General features: G+C 35.3%; 7 protein-coding genes and 1 non-coding gene across 10 annotated transcripts; 5 read left to right on the top strand and 3 right to left on the bottom strand.

Moving 5' to 3' along the window:
- Positions 1-7,520: 7,520 nt before the first annotated feature.
- Positions 7,521-8,373, top strand: LOC104708886 (uncharacterized). The gene is made up of 3 exons (XM_010425542.3): positions 7,521-7,749; positions 7,881-7,986; positions 8,058-8,373. The coding sequence occupies exons 1-3, from the start codon at positions 7,708-7,710 to the stop codon at positions 8,183-8,185; spliced, it is 276 nt and encodes a 91-aa protein (XP_010423844.1). The 5' UTR covers positions 7,521-7,707; the 3' UTR covers positions 8,186-8,373.
- Positions 8,374-10,446: 2,073 nt separating this feature from the next.
- LOC104708885 (nucleolin 2-like) lies at positions 10,447-11,432 on the top strand. Its single transcript, XM_010425541.2, has 4 exons — positions 10,447-10,523; positions 10,697-10,749; positions 10,834-10,983; positions 11,116-11,432. The coding sequence occupies exons 1-4, from the start codon at positions 10,503-10,505 to the stop codon at positions 11,240-11,242; spliced, it is 351 nt and encodes a 116-aa protein (XP_010423843.1). The 5' UTR covers positions 10,447-10,502; the 3' UTR covers positions 11,243-11,432.
- A 2,433-nt stretch (positions 11,433-13,865) lies between these two features.
- LOC104708884 (protein SLOW GREEN 1, chloroplastic) lies at positions 13,866-15,269 on the top strand. The gene has a single exon (XM_010425540.3). It carries the CDS (start codon positions 14,144-14,146, stop codon positions 15,134-15,136), a length of 993 nt encoding a protein of 330 aa, XP_010423842.2. The 5' UTR covers positions 13,866-14,143; the 3' UTR covers positions 15,137-15,269.
- Positions 15,270-15,279: 10 nt separating this feature from the next.
- Positions 15,280-18,710, bottom strand: LOC104709981 (uncharacterized). Its single transcript, XM_087461356.1, has 2 exons — positions 18,424-18,710; positions 15,280-15,704 (listed from the first exon to the last, which is right to left on the bottom strand). The coding sequence occupies exons 1-2, from the start codon at positions 18,673-18,675 to the stop codon at positions 15,414-15,416; spliced, it is 543 nt and encodes a 180-aa protein (XP_087317482.1). The 5' UTR covers positions 18,676-18,710; the 3' UTR covers positions 15,280-15,413.
- Positions 18,711-19,006: 296 nt separating this feature from the next.
- On the bottom strand, positions 19,007-20,539 carry LOC104709980 (protein SODIUM POTASSIUM ROOT DEFECTIVE 1-like). 2 transcript variants are annotated; one of them, XM_087460945.1, is made up of 3 exons: positions 19,521-20,539; positions 19,360-19,435; positions 19,007-19,242 (listed from the first exon to the last, which is right to left on the bottom strand). In XM_087460945.1, exons 1-3 carry the CDS (start codon positions 20,286-20,288, stop codon positions 19,106-19,108), a joined length of 981 nt encoding a protein of 326 aa, XP_087317071.1. In that variant the 5' UTR covers positions 20,289-20,539; the 3' UTR covers positions 19,007-19,105. The 2 variants fall into 2 exon arrangements, with proteins under 2 accessions (XP_087317071.1, XP_019084717.1); XM_019229172.2 differs by lacking the exon at positions 19,007-19,242 and having other exon boundaries at positions 19,352-19,435.
- A 345-nt stretch (positions 20,540-20,884) lies between these two features.
- LOC104708883 (large ribosomal subunit protein uL29w) lies at positions 20,885-22,269 on the top strand. Its single transcript, XM_010425539.2, has 4 exons — positions 20,885-21,091; positions 21,194-21,329; positions 21,691-21,847; positions 22,009-22,269. The coding sequence occupies exons 1-4, from the start codon at positions 21,088-21,090 to the stop codon at positions 22,081-22,083; spliced, it is 372 nt and encodes a 123-aa protein (XP_010423841.1). The 5' UTR covers positions 20,885-21,087; the 3' UTR covers positions 22,084-22,269.
- An 860-nt stretch (positions 22,270-23,129) lies between these two features.
- On the bottom strand, positions 23,130-23,203 carry TRNAR-UCG (transfer RNA arginine (anticodon UCG)). Its single transcript has one exon. It is a non-coding gene; the product is annotated as a tRNA-Arg (tRNA).
- Positions 23,204-23,261: 58 nt separating this feature from the next.
- LOC104708882 (ankyrin repeat-containing protein At5g02620) lies at positions 23,262-25,644 on the top strand. Of its 2 annotated transcripts, none has more exons than XM_010425538.3 (3): positions 23,262-23,987; positions 24,146-24,555; positions 24,646-25,644. In XM_010425538.3, the coding sequence occupies exons 1-3, from the start codon at positions 23,672-23,674 to the stop codon at positions 25,495-25,497; spliced, it is 1,578 nt and encodes a 525-aa protein (XP_010423840.2). In that variant the 5' UTR covers positions 23,262-23,671; the 3' UTR covers positions 25,498-25,644. The 2 variants fall into 2 exon arrangements, with proteins under 2 accessions (XP_010423840.2, XP_019084575.2); XM_019229030.2 differs by having other exon boundaries at positions 23,425-23,987; positions 24,655-25,644.
- The last annotated feature ends 110 nt before the right edge of the window (positions 25,645-25,754 follow it).

The raw sequence follows: 25,754 nt of genomic DNA, 5'->3' as shown, positions 1-25,754 counted from the left end.
GTTACTAACGTAATACTAATCGACGGTTGGCGCTAAAGTCGGCGGTTTTTATGGGCTTTATTGGGCCTCAACTAATATATACAAATAAAAATAGTTTAGGCCTATTAACTAATTCGCGTGATTGGAATTTGGAATGTTTTTGTTCGGAATTTTTAATTTAACAACCTTTTCAGTTAATTTTTGCAGTAGTACTAGATTAAATGGAATAATATATAGAGGAGTAATAAATATAAGCATCACTCAAAAACGAGTATTTTAAAACTCTAGAAACTGTTTTCACATCCAAAAAGATAAGGTGAAACTGGTACCAGCTGATAGATGAGTTTGTGTGAGAAGTAGTGTTATATGCATTTTTGGACATTGTAGTATAAGTGATTTTATGAACTTTTGATGATGTACACTTTGTACCAGCTAATGAGTTTCCAAGAAGGACTTCTTCGACATATATCAGTTACCAAACTCAGTGGTCCCTCTAAAGGGTTCGAGAATCCAACAAAAGGCATTCCTAAGATGTGGGGAAACTCCAAAGTACATCGAACTCATTCCTACCTTACAAAATAGATCAAATTTTTCTTGCACATACATTGGCTAGTTTTGATTTTCTTGTTCAGATAGATTCGTGATGAAAAGAATATAGTAGAGAACGAAATTTACTTTTAGATAATACAAGTGAATTTATTTATATAATTAAGCTATTTGAATGTAATTTTTTATGGCGGTTTTTCTGTTTAAAAGTTTTAATATTTCTCCAAATTGTATATTTTTGCCATTTGCCACAAAATCCATCAATTGTTTATTCTTGCAAAAAGTACATTAATTAAATGTATATTATAATATAATTTATAGTTTATTTAAATCATACGGATCTGATAAATACATTTGTTACATAACGTACACCAGCTCCGCAAATTACGTCCGTAAATTAAGTTAGTAACGTATCTTCCACACGATTTTTATGCTTCGGTTACATAAGAATGGATCCAATCATCTTTATTTACTTTTTTTTTTCTATCAATAGTGATCCTAAATACTATATTAATTTCATTTAGAGTCTTTAAATGTTTTAGCTAAAAACATTTATTTGATTTGAACATTGGCTAACTTTAAAAAAAATATTACACCATTGTTTTATAGTATATTTTTAATCATTTATTTTAATTATAGTGTCATCTTGAACTATAATGTCATCTTTTATAAGAGCTCGAGGCTTAAATGTTAGATGAAAATGTTAAAAGTTAGATTCAACAATCTACATTCATATGTATACAAATAGCTTAATACTGAAGTTGTTTGATCCATAATATTCAAATATTTGTTCAAAATTAACTATTTTGAAATAAAACGATCGATTTACATATATTTCTTTTTTGGATAGTGAATTCGACCATGCATATATATAGTGTCTAATATATTTCTTTTCTCCATACATCCGAGTCTGCAATCTCGAAGCCTCTGGTTACTTTACCCGTCCATACGGGTCAGGATACCCACACTCAAGAGTCTCAGCCATACGGAACATTGCTCCATCTCCATGCATCATGTGTCAAAATAAAAAGATACACACACACACATACCTCACTTGTTGTTTGGCTCGTTTGGAAAATGTACGGGTTGTTTTTGATTTATTAATATTATAAAAACGACATCGTTGATGGTAATGTATACTTAAATCACTTTATTAATTTGTAGCAAAGCTTTTAATTACGAACCTAATATCAGTTTTTTTTCTTCGGTGTCACTAGTTATATTTTGTTGTTGTTTATCACTAGCTAAGTAACGTCGTCTGAGATAGTATTCTGAAGGCATATAGTAAGAGAATACATTCTGAAGGCATATAGTAAGAGAATACATTCATATATATTCGTGAAGGCAAATGTTGGTAGGTGGAATTAGCTAGGTGACATTAACACAAGGTAAGACCATCTTCATTTAAGTAACCCACTTACGTTGCTTTAATCTTAATTAATTATATAAATTATATTAAACTAATTAAAGTAACTTACTTACAAACTTAAACAAAATCATCTTTGCATTAGAGAAACTGACGTATGTTGCTCAAACATTTAAATAATAATTTTTTTATTTAAAATAGTAAATAATAAATTTTTACAAAATTCCGAATAGTAAACATATATTATAAAATTTGGGAAACTAAACATAGTTTACAAAATTCGGAAAATATTTATTGTTGGGTTGCACCAAATTTTTGCCATATATGCTCAATCAAGTCGTTTTTCAAAAGATCATGCATTTGTGGATCATGAACGTCATTTCGAATGCTCATTATGTTATTTAGATTTGTTGACATATCTGTAGAGTATGATATGTCAACATGAGAAGTTCCGCTTCCTTCATTGTGATAGAACTCTGATGGTTCGTAGAAATTGTACTCATGTCGTTCGTCTTCCACTATCATGTTATGCAATATGATACATGCTCTCATTATTTTGCCTATTTTTCTTTTATCCCAAAAAAGTGCGGGATTCTTCACGATTGCAAACCTAGCTTGCAAGACTCCAAATGCACGCTCTACATCTTTCCGGCATGCTTCTTGATATTGAGCAAAAAGTTTTGCTTTTTGGCCTTGTGGAAGTGTAATCGATTGGATGAAAGTCGCCCAATTAGGATAGATACCGTCAGTGAGGTAGTACACCATTTTGTATTGTCGTCCATTGACAAAGTATGTAACTCTTGGAGCTCTGCCTTCTAGGATATCATCAAACACCGGTGAGCGGTCCAAAACATTAATATCATTTAACGTACCTGGTGGACCGAAAATGCGTGCCAAATCCATAAATCTTGCGATGCCACAGCCTCTAGTACGATTGTCAGTTTTCCAGATCCACGTGAATATTGTCCTTTCCATGCAGTGGGACAATTCTTCCACTCCCAGTGCATACAATCTATACTCCCTACCATTCCGGAGAAACCGCGATGTTCTCTAATATTAAGTAATCGTTGAAGGTCTTCCGCTGTTGGCCTTCTAAAATACTCGTCTCCAAAAATATTTATCACTCCTTCCACAAATTTTTCAAGGCATTTGTGGGCGGTTGTTTCAGTGAGTCGTAGATATTCATCCATTGCATCTGCTGAACATCCGTATGCCATCATACGAATAGCTGCCGTACATTTTTGAAGTGCAGAAAGACCCATCCTTCCAGTAGCATCTCGTCTTTGTCTGAAATATGAGACTCCATTCTCAATAGTATTGACAATACGAATGAACAATGGTTTGTTCATTCTAAATCGACGGCGGAACATTCCGTGATTGTAAGTTGGATTCTCACTAAAATAATCATTCCATAGCCGAGTGTGGCCTTCTTCGCGGTCTCTATTAATGTGCACTCTGCGAAATATTGGAGCTGATGGAACGTCTTGGTGAGTGTAGTTGTATTGAATCTCACCCACTATATTATCGACTTCCTCCTCTACCATTTCATCGACTTCTGGATCAGAACTCCAATTAGAAATTTCTTGATAATTTGGCTTTGTTGTGAGGTTTATGGGTATTATGTCTTAGGAAATTTGTTTATTTTGTGATAGAAATGGGCTTATAGGAAGACACTGAAGTTATAAGAAAAGGAATGGATTGAATTGTAGAGAGATTGTTATGGAGATTGTGTAACAAGAAGAACTGAAGTTACAAGAAAAGGAATGATATGAATTGGAAGAGAAGAAGCGGATGAAATGAAGTTACTCAAACAATTGTTCAATATATAGACTTAACAAAAGACAAAAAAAAAAAAACAAAACCCTTTAACGGGTTGGACAAACCGTGAGTGTCCTTGACAAAGGCCATACAATCCACACAAAGGCCAAAAGCCATACAATGCATACAAAGGGCAAAAGTCATATCAATCTTACAAAAGGCTAAACCATACAACCCTTTGAAAAGGCAAAAGCCGAGTACACATAACTCTACAGACCTACGGATATAAAATGTGACACTAAAACACAACACCCATCACGGGTCTCCAACATCAACACATCTTAGTCAACAAGACAGCTTCTTCCTTTCGATTGACATCATCACGACTTGGAACCTATAACACAATTAGAAGACAGTATGAGTTAAACACAACCACAAATTTATTACATACCAAATGTAAAACACAAACCGGTTAGTTAAACACGAACACAACAAGTTAAGTAAACCGAAACCTAAATGTTGGTCAACATTTGATCAAGGAGTTTGTCTCTAAGGCGTTCTTCAGCAGGGGTTAGTTCACTCTTGTTAACCAAACTGTCTAGCAATCTCATTTTGTAATGCCTCTCTTTAGCCGCTTGTTCTTGATCTTTCATTGATATGATCTTATCTAGCTTAACCACTGAACCATCCTCCACTTCATTACTCACTGCCGGTTTCCTCCCTTTTTTCTTGGAAGCTTTAACCCCGGAGGCCTCATTTCGCTCCATCATTGCTCAAACCGGGTGTGTATGCTCCTTCTGGAGCAAGCTTAGTCTGCTTATGGCTACATTCCTCCGTGATCCATTTCTGATCATTCTTGAGTTCCCTCCAGCAATGTCCTAGCAAAAATGGCTTCTTCTGATCATTCTTGTAAAGCTCATACGCCATGCTAATGACATCATCTTCTGATTCTCCACTCTTCTTTCTTGAACTCGCTTGTGTGTAACACCCAACAAACTTGTTGACTTGGTGGTTTATCTTGCTCCACCTAGCCTTACATTGCGAAGGACCTCTTGCGTTTGAACCGGATGCACCATCATTTGCTTTGTAATAATCTGCAACCCTCTTCCAGAAACTATTTAGCCGCTGATCGTTACTGACAACAAGATCTTTGCTAGTGTTTAACCAATCGCTTATGAGATTCCGTTCCTCCTCTTCACTCCACTGCTTCCTAACTCCTCTGCCTCCGTCTTCTTCAGTCTCATCTATTGTAACCTCGATACACTCTTCAGATACAGATGCAGGGCAAAAGTGAACTGGCTGAGAAGAAACGGATTGGCTAAAGTGAAGTGGTTGAGAAGAGAAGGAAGAGGTAAAGTGGATAGGCTGAAAAGAGAATGTATTTGGAAGAATCAGATTTTCAGAACCGTTTGAGTCTTTTTAAGAATTCAAAAGATCAACAACATATGGCTGTGGAAAACGATTAAGGTTTCTAGGATCCATTGCTTGTGTTTAGGAAAGCTGATGTAAAACGAGACGGGTTTCTAGGATAAAAAGTTAATGGTTTTTTGAAGTGCTTAACAATCACGGTTTATAATGAGGTCAAGGTTAGTTGCGCTTTAAACCTAAAGGTTTATTGTGGTAAAGCAAACTCAGTGATTAGTATCAAAGAGATATACTTTTCAGTATATATCTTTGAGTAGACATGTTGTAAGAGATACACTTTCTCAGTAAATCTCAATGGCTAAAAGTATTCAAAAAGCTGATGTTTAAAGTCAAAACTATATTCAAAGACCATCATTTGCTTTGTTGAAACTTTTTAAACACAACCGCAACACTTGATAAAAAAAACAACTGCACTTGAACAAATTTTAATCACAACCGCAAACTCAAACACTTGAGCAAACAAGACAATAACATGTGGCAAAACATGTACCAAAAAAGCAAACTCAAACCACTCCATACAACAAGACAACAACCCTTGAGCAAATTTTAATCACAAACTGAATCTGAAACACTTGATGCAAATAAGACAACAACAATTTCGGAAATTTAAAAGCCAAACGGGTTTTAAAAAATATTTAAACACTTGACCAAATAAAACAATAAATACGTAGGTCACAATCTATAACACAATTACAAACATAGCACAAACATAACACTTCAAGAACATCAATAAAGCAACTAACTCATGCCAACACACAAACTCAAACATAATCTAACAACAACATATCAAAGCTAGAGTACCATACCTTGGATGGTTAAGAGAATCCAACCGCTGTATCCACTTCATGGATACCACTCTTCACCATTTAACCTCGCACAAAACAATACAAAAGGGTCAATATTAATCAAACAATAACTTATACAAAACATAAACCGAAATACATTCGACTCCTAATAAGAACAACAAACTGGTTCACTCTACAAGCTATAACAAAAAGGACAAACATATCTAATCTCATAAAAAATCAATCAGACAATCAATCGATTATAACCGAAACCAGTTAACCCTCCACACAAAGCTCAAAATCAATTGAACATCAAACTAATCTCATGTTCTACGCCTAATCAGTCAAATCGACAGAAAACAATCACCATTGAAACAATCATTTGAATTAATCTTAGCCATCCGATATGAATCAACAAAACATGCAATAAATTGGAGATAAGAACACGAACCTTCTCTCTCCGACTCGTTAGCCAGTAGACCTCGCCGTTCGCTGTAGGCCACCAGAAGTAACCTCCGTCGTCGTTGTCCCACCACAAGAACCCCGCCGTCGTTTTTCGTGAGAACCCAACCGTCAATTCTAACGGTTCCGTCGATCTGGAAGCCATCGCCTCCGGATCACCAACAACCAACCAGTTTAAGTCGGAAAAATCAATGGATTCAACGTCAATCCATTGATTTTTTCGATTACAGAAGAATCGCATCTTCATCCGCCGTTACATTCGAGAGAGAAGAAAGAGAGAAGTCGGGAAAGAAAGAAAAAAAATGAGGAAAAAAAAATATTTTTATATTTAATCATCCACCATTCAGCAGACGCCACGTAGCGTTCTTAAAGAGTTTCTTTGAATCCTTTCCAGAATAACGATTCTCGACTAACTGGACCGAGAAATAGTTTTAAATTATTTTTTTGGAGCCCAAATCCGTGGGTAACCCACTCAATAATTACCACTAGAGATGCTCTAACAAAATACAAAATAAATTGATTTAATATTACAATAAAGTTAATAAACAGTAATAGTATATAAAAAAAGATGCTAAAACAAATAATGATGATCATAATATATACTAGTAGTCTAGTACTAGTAGTATAGTTTTTGAATGTAGGGATGTGTCCTACTTCACGTGGTAAACGGACCCAGTGCCACGTAAGCAAATTGAAGGGGGTGCATTGCAGCATTACCGTTTCCTAAAATCTAATTGTAATCTCGTCTCAGCCAATCATAAGCAAATGCCCACGTGGGATTATGGGCCCTATCACGAGCCCAATCTTACAAGTCAGCAAATCTCAAACCACCTACGCCGTTTAGACTTTAGATTAAAGAAGATAACATATTTTAATCACTAAAATATTTTTAAAAAATTTGTACATATTATATATTTTTTTTAAACTGTCATCTTGATTAATTTTATTGTATGTATATCTTTCTTCTTCTTCTTCTAATTATGAATTATGACGGTATAATTAACCACTAATTAGGCGACTCCATGAAAACAGAACCATGTCAATTTTAACAAGAAAAGCAAAAAGTAACATTCGTAAATTGATTCGATTTCTTTTGAATTATATGTAATCAACTACACAAATAAAACAAAACCATGTCCATAATAGGTCATTCCGTGACAATAAATTAATATAATTCAACGAATATGTCATTTCCTTTTATTTCTTCTCGATATTTTTTCTTTACTTACGAATATTTTAATGTCTCTCTTTCTATTTTCCGGCTCTTGTAGCGTTTGATATATATATCTCTTCTTCACCTGCCTATCTCCTCCCCCTCCATCATCTTTATAGTCTCTAATACCATCTCTCTATAACAATCTTCTCTTTTCATTATTTTCATATATCATGGGTGATCAGAATAGCTCTCAAGCATCTTACATCCATTTGGTACGATTTCATCAAACTTTCTTTCTTTTCTTTTCTTGTCAAACCAATCTCTGATCTTTGATTATTTATCTATTTTTGTATCTTAAAGGATGCTGATCATATCATCACCATGTGTAAATTATTGGCTGCAGGTGCATCATTTGATAGAGGAATGCATATTGTTCAACATGGGCAAAGAAGAGTGTATGGATGCTCTGTTCAAGCATGCTAATATCAAGCCTATCATCACTTCCACAGGTACATACACATATAATGGTAAATATTATCAAGGGAGGAGTGGAGAACTGATTAAATTAAATTTTATGCAGTGTGGAAGGAGCTAGAGAAAGAGAACAAAGAGTTCTTCGAGGCATACGAGAGAAGACGAGTAGAAATACCGACCGAGAAAGAGACAGCTCGAAGAATCCGAGATTTGCTTTCACGAACTACAATCTAAGATCATGACACCTACTTTTTTACTTACACATACATTCTCACATACACATCTATATATCATATAGGTATGTGTATGTTATGCATGTATGATAAAAAAAAATGTATATGTATGATCCGATTCTAAATACCTATTAGACATATGTATCGTAATTTTCATTAGGAATGAATAAATTCGCCAATAGGAATATATATGTCTTTCTCATCTCCATTTAAGAAGTTTTTGGCACCCCTTTTTCTTTACGATATACGTATTTGCATATTTTTTTCGGTTAGACCGTGATTTTATATTAACCATATTTATAAGTATATGCGCATACAAATATGTATTATTGTATTGATTATTTTATTTTATGCATATGCAAGGTTATAAAAAAAGCTTAGTATAAAACTTAGTCAAACTCAAACACTGTTGTTGATGTTGAAGCAATAAGGTGATCAAAATTAAAACATATTTCGGACTTGGTTCTAACTATGAGTACAACATAACTTGGTTCGAACCCTTGAAATCATTAAACAGTTCAAATTTTAATATACATGATCAGTTGTCATGGACTATGACCATCACTACCGTCATTAAGATTTCCGGAGTTTGATATTAGCTTTTAATAATCTGCGATAACTCTCTTTACTTATAGTATATACCTCGTCGTTAACTAGTTTGACTCGTGTTTAACAAGAAAAACAATTGCTGGAAACAAAAAAATACTGTTGGACAGAGATCGAATAGTGGAGATGCCACGTGTATAAGGCACGTGGAAGCACGTGAAAATGTTTGTCATTTACATAGGATTGCGTGTTAGGATTTGGTGATGACCGCAAAACCGTGGTGGCTGTTTTTGTATTCTTGTCTTTTTGATTTCTGGTCAGTGTCGAAGCTAAGTTTGGTCTGTTTGGTGAAGACACTCTTCATCTGAAATTCCGCATTTTCGGTTCATTGATTGGACCGACCCGGACTAGTCCATTGCTCTCTTTTTTACTCAAAGATATAGTATTGTGGATGATATCTTGAGGACATTAAGTAATGGCGAATCTAGTTTTGGATCGGAGTATTTACACTTTTCATCTTTATTTTTAAATACTACTCCCCTAATCTAACTCTAAATGTAGTATATATAATTCATGTTATAATTCAGTAGGAGTTGTTTAATTTAGGTAAATGTTTCAAAAGATAAAACCAAAGTTTTAGATATTAAAGAAATCATTTAAAAAACTTCTAAAATGCATGATTAAGAGTTCATTTTTACATATTCAAACAAATCATATTAACTTTAATCTAGTTTTTTTTTGTTTTTCTATAGATAAAGATCCTAACAAGAAGTGAATCAAAACCCCGTTTTCTAAATCTCTAGTTCTTGTTTTGTTGGAAATTCATTCTATAAGGAATTGGAATAAAGGATTACCAATTTTAAAGGACAAAAAAGTACTTAACTGTGAAAGTCAATCAATCTTGTTTCTTCAAAATATATTCGAATTTGGTGCTTACTTTTATTTCACCAACATTGCAAATCTAAAAATAAAAAGAAAAGAAAAGAAGAGATGATAAAATGTCAACAACACAAATGAAAAAAGGGCAAACAAGAAAACGAAATGCCTAAAACGACAATGTACTTTGGAAATACCAATGAAAACGTAATGTCATGCATGTAGTTCCAAGCTCTTTGGCATGCCGTTTCAAATATATTACTCTTTTTTTTTATTTTGTTATATAAATGTAAAAGAGTTTCCGACGGTCCAGTTCATTTGCGTAACCTTCACATATACTTCTTCGAACGTTAACATCTCATTTTGGTCAATCGGAGTGTATTCATCAATGTAGAGGGAATCAAAATTTTGTAGCCACAAGTTTACGAGTACAAGACGAACAAGAGTTTCAATGAACAAAATCAACAAATGATGGAGTTTTGTATTTTAGTTTAATCAATAATGACTTTTGTTTTTGTATTTTAAAAGTGCATGATATCATATATATATCAGCGGTAACGCAATGAGGAATAACATTTTAGACGTCACGACAAGTAGGATTTTTTGGAGTCGAAATTAATAGGTTGCAATAGTCAGTCATGCATAGATAATTAACGAAGAAAAGAAAAACAAATTATACAAAGAGCCCAGCCCATTATGTTTACAAATTCAAGGCCCAAACTTAAAAACAAATTCAGAAACCAGAACTGTTGGGCTTAGTTGAGGCCTGAAATCAAGGCCCAATCGTTTGATATACAAAATGATATAAAATACCTTGTTGAGACTTAAAACCCTAAAATATATTTTTTCTAAGGGTTATCGCCTCTGTAAAACCGCTCGCTCTTACCAACTTCTCCATGGAAGAATCCATAAACAAGGTAATATTTTTCTTTTCCATAAGGCTTTTTTCATAATTAAGGATCACTCTTTAACCTCTCTTTCTCAATTGATGATTTCTTCAGAAATATATATATATATATATATGTACGATAAAGAAATTTACAAGGTAGTAGAATTTCTGATTAGATCGTTGTTTGTGTTCCCACCTTAGGGTCTGAAATCGCTGAAATTGAACGACAGTGATGCAGCCATTCGAGTAATCCGGTATAAGTTGCTTGATATATATATTGATTTGCTGTTATGTGTTCTTTTGTCACGTTGATGTAAAATATCGTCAAATTATTGCAGTGATGTACGGAGAGTTGTCGTAACGGGATATGACACTGGGCTTCCTCGTGATGTTGTCAAGAGCGCTCTGAGAAAACATTTCGCTTCATGTGGAGAGATCACTGATGTTTATATTCCAAAAAACTATACAAAGGATAATACACTTTCGAAGTTGGTTTTTTATTGTTTTGTTTTGTGGCTTCTCAATTCCTTCAGTTTTCCCAGTTCTGCTCATCTTTAATAATTAAAATGCTCTAAAATAATAAACATTTTTTTTTTCTTTTGTCTGTGATCTCCTCACAGATGTGGTTATATAATTTTTCTGGGAGAAGGCGCAGTAGATAAGGCCTTGCAACTCAAGGGAAGTGACGTTGGTGGATGGAATGTCTCTGTTACTCCGTTTCCGTGTCTGAAACATGCAAACGAGTAAGCTGATATCTACTCTTGCCGAGTAGGAAACTCTCTTGTAGGAGAAAGACAAAGCTCTTTGGTGTTTTCTGTCGTCTGGATATGATACAATGCAACCTTTCTCTATAATTTCTTATGCTTTCTCTCTGGATGTTAAAAACTGTAACTGTTTTCGACATTTTTTTTCAATTCCCATTACAAATCCAAAATCACACTTCCAGTCGCAATGAACAAAAAATGAGCCTATATGATACAAAGAATTCAAATCGAAAACATTCACAAACCGGGAGAACGAGAAGAGAGATCCAAGGAATCGCTAAACGGGTCAAACAAAATGCAAGCGGAAGGACTCAGCAACGTGATAAACTCCACTGCCCTAGCTAGTTCATACTCATACCAACCTTTGCTTTGCAGCGATATTCAATTTTCCCAAATTTCATTTCAATTTTCTATTTCTGTTATTAACATGATGCTAAGTTTCTTACGGTTAGCAATCACCCAATAACACAAAGTTCCAAGTGTTGAAATCATGATCAAACCTCCAATGGGTTTCTCTTTGGGTCCAACAACAACAAACGATAACAGCAATACGAACACTACTAATATCATTATGCAAGCCATCCACATGAGTTTGTATTTGAGAAATGCTGTTGTTATCACATATTAGAAGTAAGACGAGGAGGAATGGAATGACTTTTTAACGCAATGTCAATTAAGTTTTTTTAGAGTCGAAACTAGTAAGGTTGACGTGGTACAACCAATACGAAGTATTAACAACTTTAAAAAACGCAAACGGGCCTGGCTATGAGGAGATGAGTCATCAGAGCTGCCAAAAAAAAATGAAAAAATTGCATATATATTAGTAACATCGTAAGAGAATGAAAAAATTGCATATATATTAGTAACATCGTAAGAGATTAGAATCGAAGTACAATAAAATTAATTATTAAATAACTACCTCCATTTCAACCTCAATATTTTTTGGGCACTTCAACCTCCATTTCAACCACCTCAATGATCAAGCATGGCTCTGCGACAAAGTATAGAAGCCCACGATCCCCGTTATCGACATCATTACCATTGTCTTGAACCTCGTACAACTTCGTTCCATCTTTGGTTGTAGTTATACCTGTCCCATTAATTTTTATTAGTTTAATCTTAGATACCAGTAGTGTATCGTAACCGACATTTGGATGCAATCAACACAACACTCCTATATAGTAGTATAAACCATAACAAGACATTAGTTTAAAATGAGAACAAACCTGTTAAGAGCATGACGTGCACCGGCAAATGGCCTTGTCTATCATATCGGCTTTATATGCAGCCAGGCTCGGCGATGAGGGGGTGCAAGGTGCATTTGCACTGGGAACACTTTAAATTAGCATAAAAAAATAGTTTATTTTAAGGTCTAAAAAAATTTTCAAAAAAAATTTATATGTAATTAAGGCCTATTTTCTAAAATTGAACAGGGACCATCACAATTTTTTATGATAATTGCAGCTAATTCCTCATCGGTTGGTTTAGAAACTTGTGAAAAAATACAATAATTTATTTAAAATCCAGAAAAGACAATATACCTTTCCACTACTTCCATTTGCTTCCATTGATCATGCATGGGCACTTTGTTATAAAGGTATTGTTGCTGAAGAGCACTGTTCGCTTACATTCTTCATAAAAGGGGAAGATGACAATACCGACTTTGACGATGATAATGGTGTGCCCCTCTATAAATTTTCCAAGTTCAATTAGTTCATATAATTGCGATATGTGTCAAATATATCGATAATCTTTTGACATGTGTGAAAAGAAAATTTATTTAATAATTATGGAAAAATTAAAAAATTCTAAAAATAAAAGGATTACCATTAATATTTTTGAAAAGTATATAAAACCAAATGTAATCTATTATATCACTAATTATAATAGGAAATTTATCTATTAAATTACGAATTTCAATAGGAAAATTTGTGCAATTAATAAGGAAAATATTCATATAGTAAAAAGAAATTTATACAGAAACTTGATTAAAGTATAAAAAAGTTTAATATGTTAAAATTAGTGATTAACATAATATAAGAAAAATAAGAAATTAATGTAATTTTCTTAAGTTTTTCAATCGGGGAATGATTTGATAGCGTATTTAGTATTATGTTATTATATAAACTTTGAATTTTCTTATATCTGTGTTATACGCGGGCCTAATCTAGTATATATATATAAGGCCACATTGTACAAAATATGCTTTAGGCCATATTAAACCTAGGACCAGCCCTGCTCGTGGAGACAGACGACTGCTCCCTTGTCGTCAATGAAGGTCACCTAAACCATCACCGACACATCTCTCTTGGGGTAACGGAATTGATACATTCTGCACTCAAGACTTGGACTCCGGATTCAGATTCAGACTTGGACTCCGGATTCAGACTTAGGTTACCAATCTAACTGACTTTATTAGCATTGGGCTTAGGCCTATGGGCGTAGATGGCTGAATTAAAAATTTGTTGAAAGAGGGAAAAAGCATGAAGTGAGATTTTGTATCCAAAAACCAAGAAAGAAATGGAAAAATAAACCATTTTGCTGTCTACAACAAGAATTGAAGTAGGATGCGCAAGAATTGAAGTAGGATCCAGCGTGACTTTGAAATAAGAATCAGAAGAATGGTTAAAAGAATTACAAGGAACACATAAGCCATTTTTGTAACTAATACCAATACCAATACCGTGTTCAACACATAAACCATTTCTTTAATCCTCTAAGCCCATTAAGCATACAAAATAAACTCCTAAGCCCAAATAGTTCTCAATCGACGGCGTTTAACGTTGCTTTGGTATCATCATCATCATCATCATCTTCTGCTTTCTATCTCAATCTCATCGCCGTCCGTCGTTTAGGGTTTTAATCGGAACTGAGAAGCTCAACAATGGCTTCTCTGGCCAAGTTTCACTACTGTGACCAAACACTCCACCTCCGACTCAACCCTCACCGTAAACCCCAGCCCAAACCTGTTACAGACCGAATCTTACGAAAACCTCCTCCGTCTCGCGCCATCAGAGCTGCTTCGTCTTCATCATCCTCAAACCCTAAACCCTCTTTCCTCAAAACCACTTGCGTAACCCTAACAACAGCCGCCGCTTTGTTCGCCGCTTCCCTCCACATCGCCACCAAACCCGCCACCGCATCAACTCTCGTCTCACCTCCTCCGCCACAACAATCCATGGCGGCGGATCTCTCTTCCGATCAAATCTCTTCGCGTCTAAAGGAAGAAGATAAAAAAGAAGAAGAAGAAGAGGCAGCGCTGGAGAAGCGTCTCGCTAACAATCCAAACGACGTCGAAGCGCTTCATTCTCTGATGAAAATCAAATTCCAAACCAAAAACCTCCAACACGCCTTAGAGATTCTAAACCGTCTGATCGAAATCGAACCGGAAGAACAAGAATGGCGGATCTTGAAAGCTCAGGTGCAAACCTACGGCGGCGATTTCGACTCAGCGACCAAAGGCTTCGAAGAGGTTCTTGCCAAAGATCCGTTTCGCGTCGAAGCTTACCAAGGACTAGTAATGGCTTACTCGGAATCCAATTCCAAGCTAGCAGAGGTCGAGAGCAGAATCAACGAAGCGATTGAGAAATGCAAGAAGGAGAACAAGAAGAAAGATCTTAGAGACTTCATGTTGTTGATTGCACAGATTAGGGTTATAAAAGGGAATCTGATTGAAGCACTTAGGGTTTATCAAGAATTGGTGAAAGATGAGCCTAAAGATTTCAGACCATATCTATGTCAAGGTCTGATTTATAAATTGATGAAGAAGAAAGACGAAGCAGAGAAGCAGTTTGAAGAGTTTAGGAGATTGGTTCCTGAGAATCATCCTTACACAGAGTACTTTGATGCTAATGTGCTCAATACTAACAAGCTTTGAGCTTTTTGCTTAGAAATGTTGGGGTTTGGATTTTGAGTTTTGTCTCTTGAGTAGTTATCGTATTGAAGGTTTGATGATTGTTATGAATACAAGAAATAAACACATGCACGATCAAGAAGTTGAGAATTTGTTAGTTACCGTTCTTTTATTGTTCGATCAGATTCACAGATCAAATTTTATTACATAGAGGATTGGTTTTTTTACATAGATAGCGGATGACTTATTAAAGCATGATTACTTCTTCTACGTGAGAAGAATATGGTAGATGAAACGACTATCACACGGATCTATGTGGTGGCGTTGGAGGAGTCTCTCCTTTGCTTGGTCCTGATGGTGGGATTGGAATGTATTTTGGTAACATTCCGAAGACTACACGTTGTGATGGTGACCATGGTTTTACACCGACCGTGGTTGGTTTAGGTGGCGGCGGCGATTGAGAAGAATTTCGTGTGCTTGGTCCTGATGGAGGGACTAAAAATCTGAAGACCATGCGTTGTGAACCGCCGCTGGCGAATAGGAGACCAAACAAAATTAACACAAGAACAGAAGTTGATTTTGCCATCACAATTATTTACTTTTGTTTTACACACACAACACAAAAGCTGATATTGTTTGGAGGGTTTATATAAAACTTTTGGATATCATGTCAATGTAAATATTTTTTCTTTACCATACTTTTCTTTTTTGGTCAAAATTTCTTTACCATACTAAGAATAAGTTGACACGTTACAATTATGCCATAAAAGCTATTCAAATTCAATCCAACTCCATTACTCAAATTAAACTAAATCATTAAATCATTATAAGTGAATAAGTGAAAAATTGTAAAAAATTGATAGAGAGTTTTGTTGATTAGTTTTCTAAAATCTTGTAAAGTCCTCCAAACAATTCTTGTGTTTTTGTAATATTTTCCATGACTGTATTTTGTAAAGAAAGTATCTAAAATCATGAACCAATAACATAATAATTAAATTCATTAACAATCATAGATTCTTTTGTTTTAATTGAATAACACAAAACTTTTAATGATTTTATAAAAGTCTGAATCTAAGAACCTAGATTTGTTAAAATTTTAAATGACTTTTTACAAATCACAAACTAATAACACTAAACTTTAAGAGAGTTCAACAAAATCTTGATCTAATAACAACAAATTCTACATAATATTTAAAATCTTTAAAATTCTATTCAAATCTCAAACCAATAACTCCCACTTATCACAATTCTATTTTTTTTTTAATTCTCATTTTCACAAAGTTTGTCTTAGAAAAAAATAAAGATAAAGATTAGAATTTGTATTTGGAGTTTTGTCTTTTGAGTAGTTATCGTATTTAAGATTTGATGATTGTTATGAATACAAGAAATAACACATGCACGATCAAGAAGTTGATTATTTGTTAGTTGTCGTACTTTTATTGTTCGATCAGATTCACAGATCAAATTTATTAACATAGAGGATTGGTTTTTTACATATATAGCGGATGACTTATTAAATCTTCTACGTGAGAAGAATATGTTAGATGAAACGACTATCACACAGATCTATGTGGTGGCGTTGGAGGAGTTTCTTTTCTGCTTGGTCTTGATGGTGGGATCGGAACGTTTTTTGGTAACATATTTTTGCTTTGAGCTTTGAGCTTTTGCTTAGAAATGTTGGGGTTTGGATTTGGAGTTTTGTCTTTTGAATAGTTATCGTATTGAAGATTTGATGATTGTTATGATTATGAATACAAGAAATAAACACATGCACGATCAAGAAGTTGAGTATTTGTTAGTTACCGTACTTTTATTGTTCGATCAGATTCACAAATCAAATTTATTAACATAGAGGATTGGTTTTTTTACATATATAGCGGATGACTTATTAAAGCATGATTACTTCTTCTACGTGAGAAGAATATGTTAGATGAAACGACTATCACACATATCTATGTGGTGGCGTTAGAGGAGTCTCACTCCAAGAAAATAATTTTATTGAAACGTATTTTTGAGGCATAAAATTTTTGTCATAAATTTGTGACATTTTTAATACGATATTATGACTTAATTTATTTGTCATAAATTCATAGTATTTTTGTCATTATATCATGACAAAAAAAAAATCATAACCAAAATTTGTCACAATTAGTGACGAAAATGCTACGATAATATTAATCGTCACTCTTATGACTATATTGTGATCAATATGTTGTTGCAAATTAGTTATGAACTTATAACAGATATGCAAGTCACAATTTGTGACATTAAAATAAGTAAACATTAGTCATAAAATAGTATAAATTGTTATGTCATTTATACAAAGCCCATTAAGCTAATTCTCTAACCCTAATTTAAGAAGACTTATTTAAGATATGATTAGGGTTTTATTTTTTATAATTTCGTGCCTCCTAAACCTAGAGAGAGAGTAAACCAATTGAGAGAAAGAGAAACTAACTTATTGGACATTATGATAGTCACAAAATATCATGATTTTTGAGTATTTGTTAAAATTCTGCGACAAATTTTTGAGTATTTGTTATTCTAAACACGAATTGTGACGATTTTAAAACGTTTTGTTAGTCTGTAATTGAGACAATTTTGTTACTTTTTGTGTCGTAATTATTTATGACAAAACGGTTACTAATATATCTGTTGCAAGTCTTGTGACGGTTTTGTTACAAATAAAAAGTTGTAACGATTGTATTGCAACCATTCAAAAATCGTCACAAATTCGTAAGAATGTTTATATTTATTGGAGATTTAAGTGTTATTAAACGGTTATATTATTAATCATTACAATGTTTGAGTGAATGGTCACACTTATTCAACGAACGGTTGCAAAAGTTCGTCACAACCATCGACCATTATATATACTATGTTTCTCCACATCAAAAAACAAAGGAAGAAATCGAGAGTAAGAAGAAGTGAGATACCGAGAGAGAAAAATCAGATTCACAAAAATCAAAGTTTCAGAAAAATTTTGGTGACAAAACACAAAATCTCTATTTGTTTCTCTTGAATCTTAGCCTAAAACAAGAGAGAAAACTTTGATTGTTATATCCTACAAAGGATTTCGCATAACCCTAGGCTTGAGAGAAGGGTCGAAATACTCTTTAAGGAAAGTGCTCTTGTGCACGTTTGAATCATTATCCAAGATCACCGTACGTTACGATCGGAGAGTTACACCGTTTATACAACAATATTGTAACTAAATACTTTTTATCGTGACTAAATATTACGTCTTAATAAAATTATTTTCTTTAGTGTCTCTCCTTTGCTTGTTCTTGCTTGGTCCGTCTCTCCTATGCGTCTTCTTGCTTGGTGCTGATGGTGGGACTGGAATGTATTTTGGTAACATTCCGAAGGCTATCGCGTTGTGATGGTGACCATGGTTTTACACCGACCGTGGTTGGTTTCGTCTGCTTGGTCCTGATGGAGGGACCATTGCGTTGTGAACCGCCGCTGGTCTCATCCTGAAGGTTCGTCTCAGTGGCTTCGATGACACAAGCGAATAGGAGACCAAACAAAATTAACACAAGAATAGAAGTTGATTTTTCCATCACAATATTTACTTTTGTTTTACACACACAACACAAAGCTGATATTTGGGGGGGGGGGGGGGGGGGGGGGGGAGTTATATAAAACTTTTGGATATCTTGTCAATGTAAATATTTTTTCTTTACCATTAGTGTCAAAACAAGAAAGGGGGACAAAAGATATGTTGATATGTTGATTAAAATGATCCAAATTCAAGCAGAGTACACGCGTTACATTTTATGTATGCCATAAAAGCAATTCAAATTCAATCCAACTACATTCAAGTCATTTCAAACTCTTATCACAATTCTAATTTTTTTTCCCTTAAATTCTAATGCCATAACAACACACAAATGAACACAAAAAGAATAACATTTTCACAAAGTTTGTCTTCCAAAAAAATAAAGATAAGAACATACATATAAAGAAAACAGAGGAATAAAAAAAATGGAATTACTTCTGAGTAATAATCTCAGGCCAAAACTGTGCGTTTTTTACTTTGGAAATACTCGCCAGCACAGTCAACGGCGTTACGTCTCCCGTCACGGTAACCTTCTTTGCTGCGAAGTCTATGTTATACGACGTCACTCCTGCATATAACAAAAACGATCAAAAAGTACAAAAAAAAAACAGAGTATTTTTACAAATCAAGATACAAATGATCTCTAATTCACAGTCAGTTATTAAGAAATAACTTTGCTAGTTACCTTTCAATTTTGATAGATGTTTCTTGACTTTCCCGGCACAGCCTTTGCAATGAAGTGACACTCTCAGAACAACCACCTTTAGACAAAGCAAGAAAGATTGTTATGCTTGATGTTACATATAATCTCAGCATTAAGAAGAATGGTTTTGTTAAATGACTTACTTGATCGGAAGAGGAGTTCTTCTCCTGTGATGTCGGTGGCGGTGGCGGCGACGGCGGAGGAGGAGAAGGAGGTGGTGGAGGAGGAAGAGAGAATTTGAAGTCCGGGGAGGAAACATCATCTTTATCTTCAAGTGAGCTTAGCGATGCTGTAGGAGAAGCTTTTGTTGGTTCAGAGAAAGGATTATCCGGAGACAGAACCGGTTCATAATCCAAAAACCCTTGGAAGAAATCGGGTTTCTTCTTATCCAAGAAAGAAGAAGAAGAAGAAGATGAAACATACTTTGAGGCGTTTATGATCAGTCTATCGTCATGAAAGTTATCCAAATCATCAGCTTTGGTTATCTCCGGTTCATCAATAGGTAGTTGAATCGGGTCGGAATCCACAAACCCGTCGAAGAGAACCGGGTTGCTCAATAAGTATCTTGAAGAGCCCTGAGGAGTGTCACTGCTAAAACAACTAATCGGTGACTTACCAACGTCAGATTCACCTTTCTTGCTCTTCCTCTTCGCTACACGTTTTTGCTCACTACTCTTTAGACCTAATCTAGTCTTGAGAGGAGTATGATAAGTAGAAGAAGACGTAGAAGAGGGATTAAGGTTTGGAGAAGGTGGAGGAGTGAGTCTCCGACCGTCACGTATGATTGGGTTATGACGGTCGATGGCTCGACCACCGAGCCGTATTGTGGCTGAAGTAGAAGAAGAAGGTTGTGAGGTTTTATCCATGGTTGAGCAAATGGTTGTTGTTGATGCTTGAGACGCACATAACATATCTTGTTTTGCTTGTGTATTGTAAGACAAAGTCTATAGTTGTTGTGTATGCAATTAAAATGCGAAGAGGTTTCTGTAGTCAAATATAAATTAAAATTTTAATATTATATATATTTTCTCCTTTTCTTATGTTCCTGTTAAAGATATTTTTTTTGGTTGATGGGATCGACTTTAGAGAAAGTAAATATTATTCGTATTCTTATTAAACCAATGTGCGAGAGAGATTGCTAGGTAGACCTAGAACTGATGGTCTTGGACTGTATTATTTGGACTCTGTATAGCTTAAAATAAGTTTTGCTTAGAAAAACATGATTAAAAATTTGGTTTTCCATATCCAAAACAAAAATATGTATTGAGTCAAATGTTCTATAAGAAAAGAAATGGTTACACATAAAAACGTAAGAACATGAAAAGACCAATTTTTGCGAACCCCTTATTGATAGTTCCGAATCTAATTCTCACAAACACCAACAAACTCGAAAGAAATTGAGAATCTGATACTCGTTGGAGTTTATTGACGAATTTATTCCTCTTTGCTTTCACTATTCCCACTTTATATCTCTTTTTATACCAAACCAATTTAGAATAAAAAGCCCATGACGGATGAATAAAACGATTGGGCTTTTAAACAGCCCAGTATCACTTCCAAAAAGAGTCTCGAGGGTTTTTTTTGTCACTCAAAAAGGGCTTCGTATAAATTAGCCTTCTTCATCAAAATTAGGGTTTGCGACTCTTGGAGCCAGAAGCGACCAGGTAGCGAGCGGCACATCAGTTCAATTCAACCACCAGCAAGCTCACGATGGGTATGACGAGATTCTTATAAATCTTCTTATCTAATTCGTGTTCAAATTGAGTTCTTCTTCATCATTCGTTTTTTCTGACTGGGTTTTGTTTTGTTGTTAAAGCGAGGATCAAGGTTCATGAACTTAGGGATAAATCGAAGACTGATCTTCAGAACCAGTTGAAGGAGTTCAAGGCTGAGCTCGCTCTCCTCCGTGTCGCTAAAGTCACCGGAGGTGCACCCAACAAGCTCTCTAAAATGTACGTTATCGATTTCTACATATACGCATATGTGAAATGTGTTGTATACTACTTATATCCACAATTGTTTGAATTTAGTGTTTGGTTTAGGTTTACTTGCTTATTAGGGTTCGTGTCATTTCGATTTAGAGAGTATATGCAATCTTAATTTCACCGTTCTTGTAAGCCAAATTGAAGATTTTTGGTAGGAATCGCATATGTGCTGCACTGTTAGAGAAAGTGTAGTGTAGTATGCATTTAGCTTATAGTGTCAATGCTTCTATGAGTAGAACTTGTATCTTAAATCAATCGAAAGTGTATTGTTTCATTAATGGACGTTTTGGTTGTCAACTTAATATTTGTGTGTTTCTGATATATACAGCAAGGTTGTGAGGAAATCCATCGCTCAGGTGTTGACAGTGATCTCCCAGAAGCAGAAGTCTGCTTTAAGAGAAGCATACAAGAACAAGAAGCTCTTGCCTCTTGATCTCCGCCCTAAGAAAACACGTGCTATCCGTAGACGCCTCACCAAGCATCAGGTTCGTTACCATTTCCAATTTCAAAGCTGCCCTCTTTCTGCTTGCTTTTGTAGTTGGTTTCCAACATTAGGTAGCTGCCCCAGTAGTAGTAACCTCTGCCTTTTGAAAAATTGGATGAAATGGTCTTAACTTTGGTATTATATGGGTTGTTTGTGGTACAGTCTTCGTTGAAGACAGAGCGTGAGAAGAAGAAAGAGATGTATTTCCCAGTGAGGAAGTATGCGATCAAAGTGTAGTTTCATTATCGAGCTTTAGCTACTAGAAATGATGATGATTGAGCTTTTGATTATCGGCTTATGTATTCTCCCCTTCTTGTCCCACCTTTTCTTTTTTAGTTTTACTCAAGTTTTGTCATCAAACAGAACAAACTCTCTCAAACAATCATTTCATATTATATTGAACCAAGTCTGGGTGTTGCCGTTTCTCTTGTTTCTTAAATTTTCATATCAATCTTGTTGGGTTAATTAACTTGTAATGTTAAGGAATGATAATGATTTTAAGTATAAAACGTTGCAAATGACAAGGTCTTGAATCAGACAGAAGTCACACTAGAGAACGTGGTTCAAGTTTGTTTATTCAGATAGAGAACACGGTACAGCATATGGACGTAGACGCAAAGATCTTTGGTTCATACTTCTAGGGCTGGGCATAGGACGGGTACCCTTAAATTTTCTAATACTCTTTACCTGATCCGACTCTAACGGGTAATAGAAAAAAATTACTCGTACTCGATCTTTAAATAACGGGTACCCGGAAAAAAATAGTTGACCCTTTAAATACCCGACCATTTACTCTTACCCGGATAAGTGAATATTCGATAAAAAAAAATTATCAATAATCGCAATAATAATTTCATATTCCAAAATCCGAAAAGAAAAAAATCATATATGTATGCAATTTATAAGTCCAAAATTAGAAAATTACGAACTTAAAAATAAAAATAAAATATTAATTCAATTGGGCGTCGTATATATCATTTCAGTTGGACTAAGTTGAACTTAGGCTTTAACTTAACTCTATAATATATTTATAAATTAATAATAATACAAAATATTAAATGGTATTTACGGGTTGGGTAAAGAGACGAGTAACATGACGGGTATTGAAAACTAAACTAATACCCTATACTCGTCCCTTACTCACGGGTAATATAATTATAATACCTTTTATTCGACCCTACGCTGTGGATACCCTTTTTTTGGGACGGATACAAGCCGAGTAACAGGTCAAATACGAGTATTATTGCCCAGGCCTACATACTTTATAGGAAAAAATAAAAAAACGACCATAGTGGGAGTCTAATCCACGACCTTTTGATTCGAAGTCAAACGCGCTAATCCACTGCGCTATGCGGTCAAAACGAAACAGAGAGTCTCAACCTTTATTAGACTCGTAACTCACACTTTCAGAGCTTGTGAAAAAATTTAAGTTACACTTTGGAGCAGTTAGTTTTCATGGTTGGATTTCCACTAGCGGATAAAATTTCCACAATGTTTGGTATAATCATTAATCATTAAAATTTCCACGTTCACATAGATACTATCATACTACCAATAACGATTGCTTCGAGTGGACACTAAGGTTTGATTATGGTATATTGTAATCAAGATAATGATTTTTAAGATATTTGATAAAACAACACAAGAAGCCAAAAAACCACGAGCAGAATATGATTAATAATATTTTTCTTTTGTTTCTTGTCCAGAGAATTCATGTTACTCTTGTCTAATTTATTCCTCAAATCATCTCATGTCCAGTCCCCATAACTCGATCTGAATTCCAAAGATTCTTTCAACAGAACAGAACAGAACCATCATCATCACCATGAAAGAGAACAAGAAGAAGACGATGGCGAAGCAGATGACGGCGAGACGTGACGACACGCCGTTACACACGGCGGGTAGAGAAGGCAACACGGAACTTCTTTTGGAGATGATCGGCGAACACGACGGCGTGGAGCTGAAAGAGCTGTTGGCGGAGCAGAACCAGTCCGGTGAAACGGCTTTATACGTTGCCGCGGAGTACGGCCACACCGACATGGTTAAGATTCTGATGAAACACTCCGACTCTGTCTTAGCCGGAACCAAAGCCAAGAACGGCTTCGACGCCTTTCACATCGCTGCCAAGAACGGACATCTACGTGAGTTGACTTGATTCTCAATAAGTCTTTGCTCTCAAGAATTAGCAATTTTGCAAATCAAGTAGTTCATTCTAATTACGTAACAATACCTAGAAGATGAAATTGCTATTTCGATGCTTATTGATAAAGATTTCTTGATGTGTGTTTGGTTGTTGTAGAGGTTCTTGATGTGTTGATAGAGGCAAACCCAGAACTCTCATTTACATTTGATTCATCCAAAACGACGGCGCTTCACACGGCGGCTTCACAAGGCCACAGAGAGATTGTTTGTTTCCTGTTGGATAAAGGTGTGGACTTAGCTGCTATTGCGAGGAGCAACGGTAAAACGGCTCTGCACTCTGCAGCTAGGAACGGGCACACGGTTATCGTGAAGGAGCTCATTGAAAAGAAGGCTGGAATGGTTACAAGAGTTGACAAGAAAGGTCAAACCGTGCTTCACATGGCTGTTAAAGGACAAAACACTGAGATCGTGGATGCGTTGATGAAAGCAGATCCTTCGTTGATCAATGCCGCGGATAATAAAGGAAACACTCCTTTGCATATAGCTGTCCATAAAAACAGAGCAGAGGTAATTGTTTGTTTGACTTGAGAGAGATTACAATCTTTTTTTAAGTTGTTGTTGCGTCAAAAAGTTAGTTAAGCTTTGTTTTCTTTGTAGATTGTTCAGACAGCTTTAAACTATTGTGAAGTTAGTAGAGTGGCGGTTAATAAATCTGGAGAAACAGCTCTTGATATCGCTGAGAAAACCGGAATGCACGAGATTGTACCGCTTCTGCAAAAGATCGGTATGCAGAACGCAAGATCCATAAAGCCAGCGTCAAAAGTGGAACCATCAGGCTCTTCTAAGAAACTGAAAGAAACAGTCAGTGAGATAGGCCACGAGGTGCATACTCAGCTTGAACAAACCGGGAGAACGAGAAGAGAGATTCAAGGAATCGCTAAACGGGTCAACAAAATGCACACAGAAGGACTCAACAACGCCATAAACTCCACTACCTTAGTTGCAATTCTCATAGCAACCGTTGCTTTTGCAGCCATCTTTAATGTTCCAGGCCAGTTCACGGATGACCCGAAAAATGTTCCTCCAGGGTATTCACTTGGGGAAGCGAGAGCAGCTCCAAGACCCGAGTTCTTGATATTCGTAGTGTTTGATTCTTTCGCGCTTTTCATCTCTTTAGCTGTGGTTGTGGTTCAGACATCAGTGGTGGTTATAGAGAGGAGAGCAAAGAAGCAAATGATGGCGATCATCAACAAACTCATGTGGATGGCTTGCATTATGATATCAGTAGCGTTCGTATCGCTGTCTTTTGTTGTTGTTGGAAAGAAAGAGAAGCCTTTAGCGATTGGTGTAACGGCTATTGGAGCATTGATCATGGTGTCAACACTTGGGACAATGTGTTATTGGGTGATTGCTAACCGTATTGAAGGCTCTAAATCGTCTCCATCTTCAATGATGTCAGATCCTGAGCTAGCTGATTCCAAGCATAACCGGAAACTTTATGCAGTATGATTGAAATAGTGAAACAAAGTATTTAATTATAGAACAGAGAGATTTTGTATTCAGAAAATAAAAGAGATCTCTCTATATATTTACTCATTGTATAGGCGTTTTACATGATACATTGCAAGTAGAAAAAATCAACAAGACTAAACATCACTCAAGACTTTGAGACTTTGACTTAGAGTCAACGTCAACAGCTGCTATAGAACAATGTCTAATTTAGATGAATCCAATTAAAATAGAGTAAAGTTTATCTATTAGTAATC

This window comes from Camelina sativa, chromosome 8 (assembly GCF_030686135.1).
Source record: "Camelina sativa cultivar CO46 ecotype springtype chromosome 8, ASM3068613v1".
Classification (NCBI taxonomy): Eukaryota; Viridiplantae; Streptophyta; class Magnoliopsida; order Brassicales; family Brassicaceae; genus Camelina; species Camelina sativa.
Note: the sequence above shows the minus strand (reverse complement) of the source record. Positions and strands in the feature narration are given on the sequence as shown.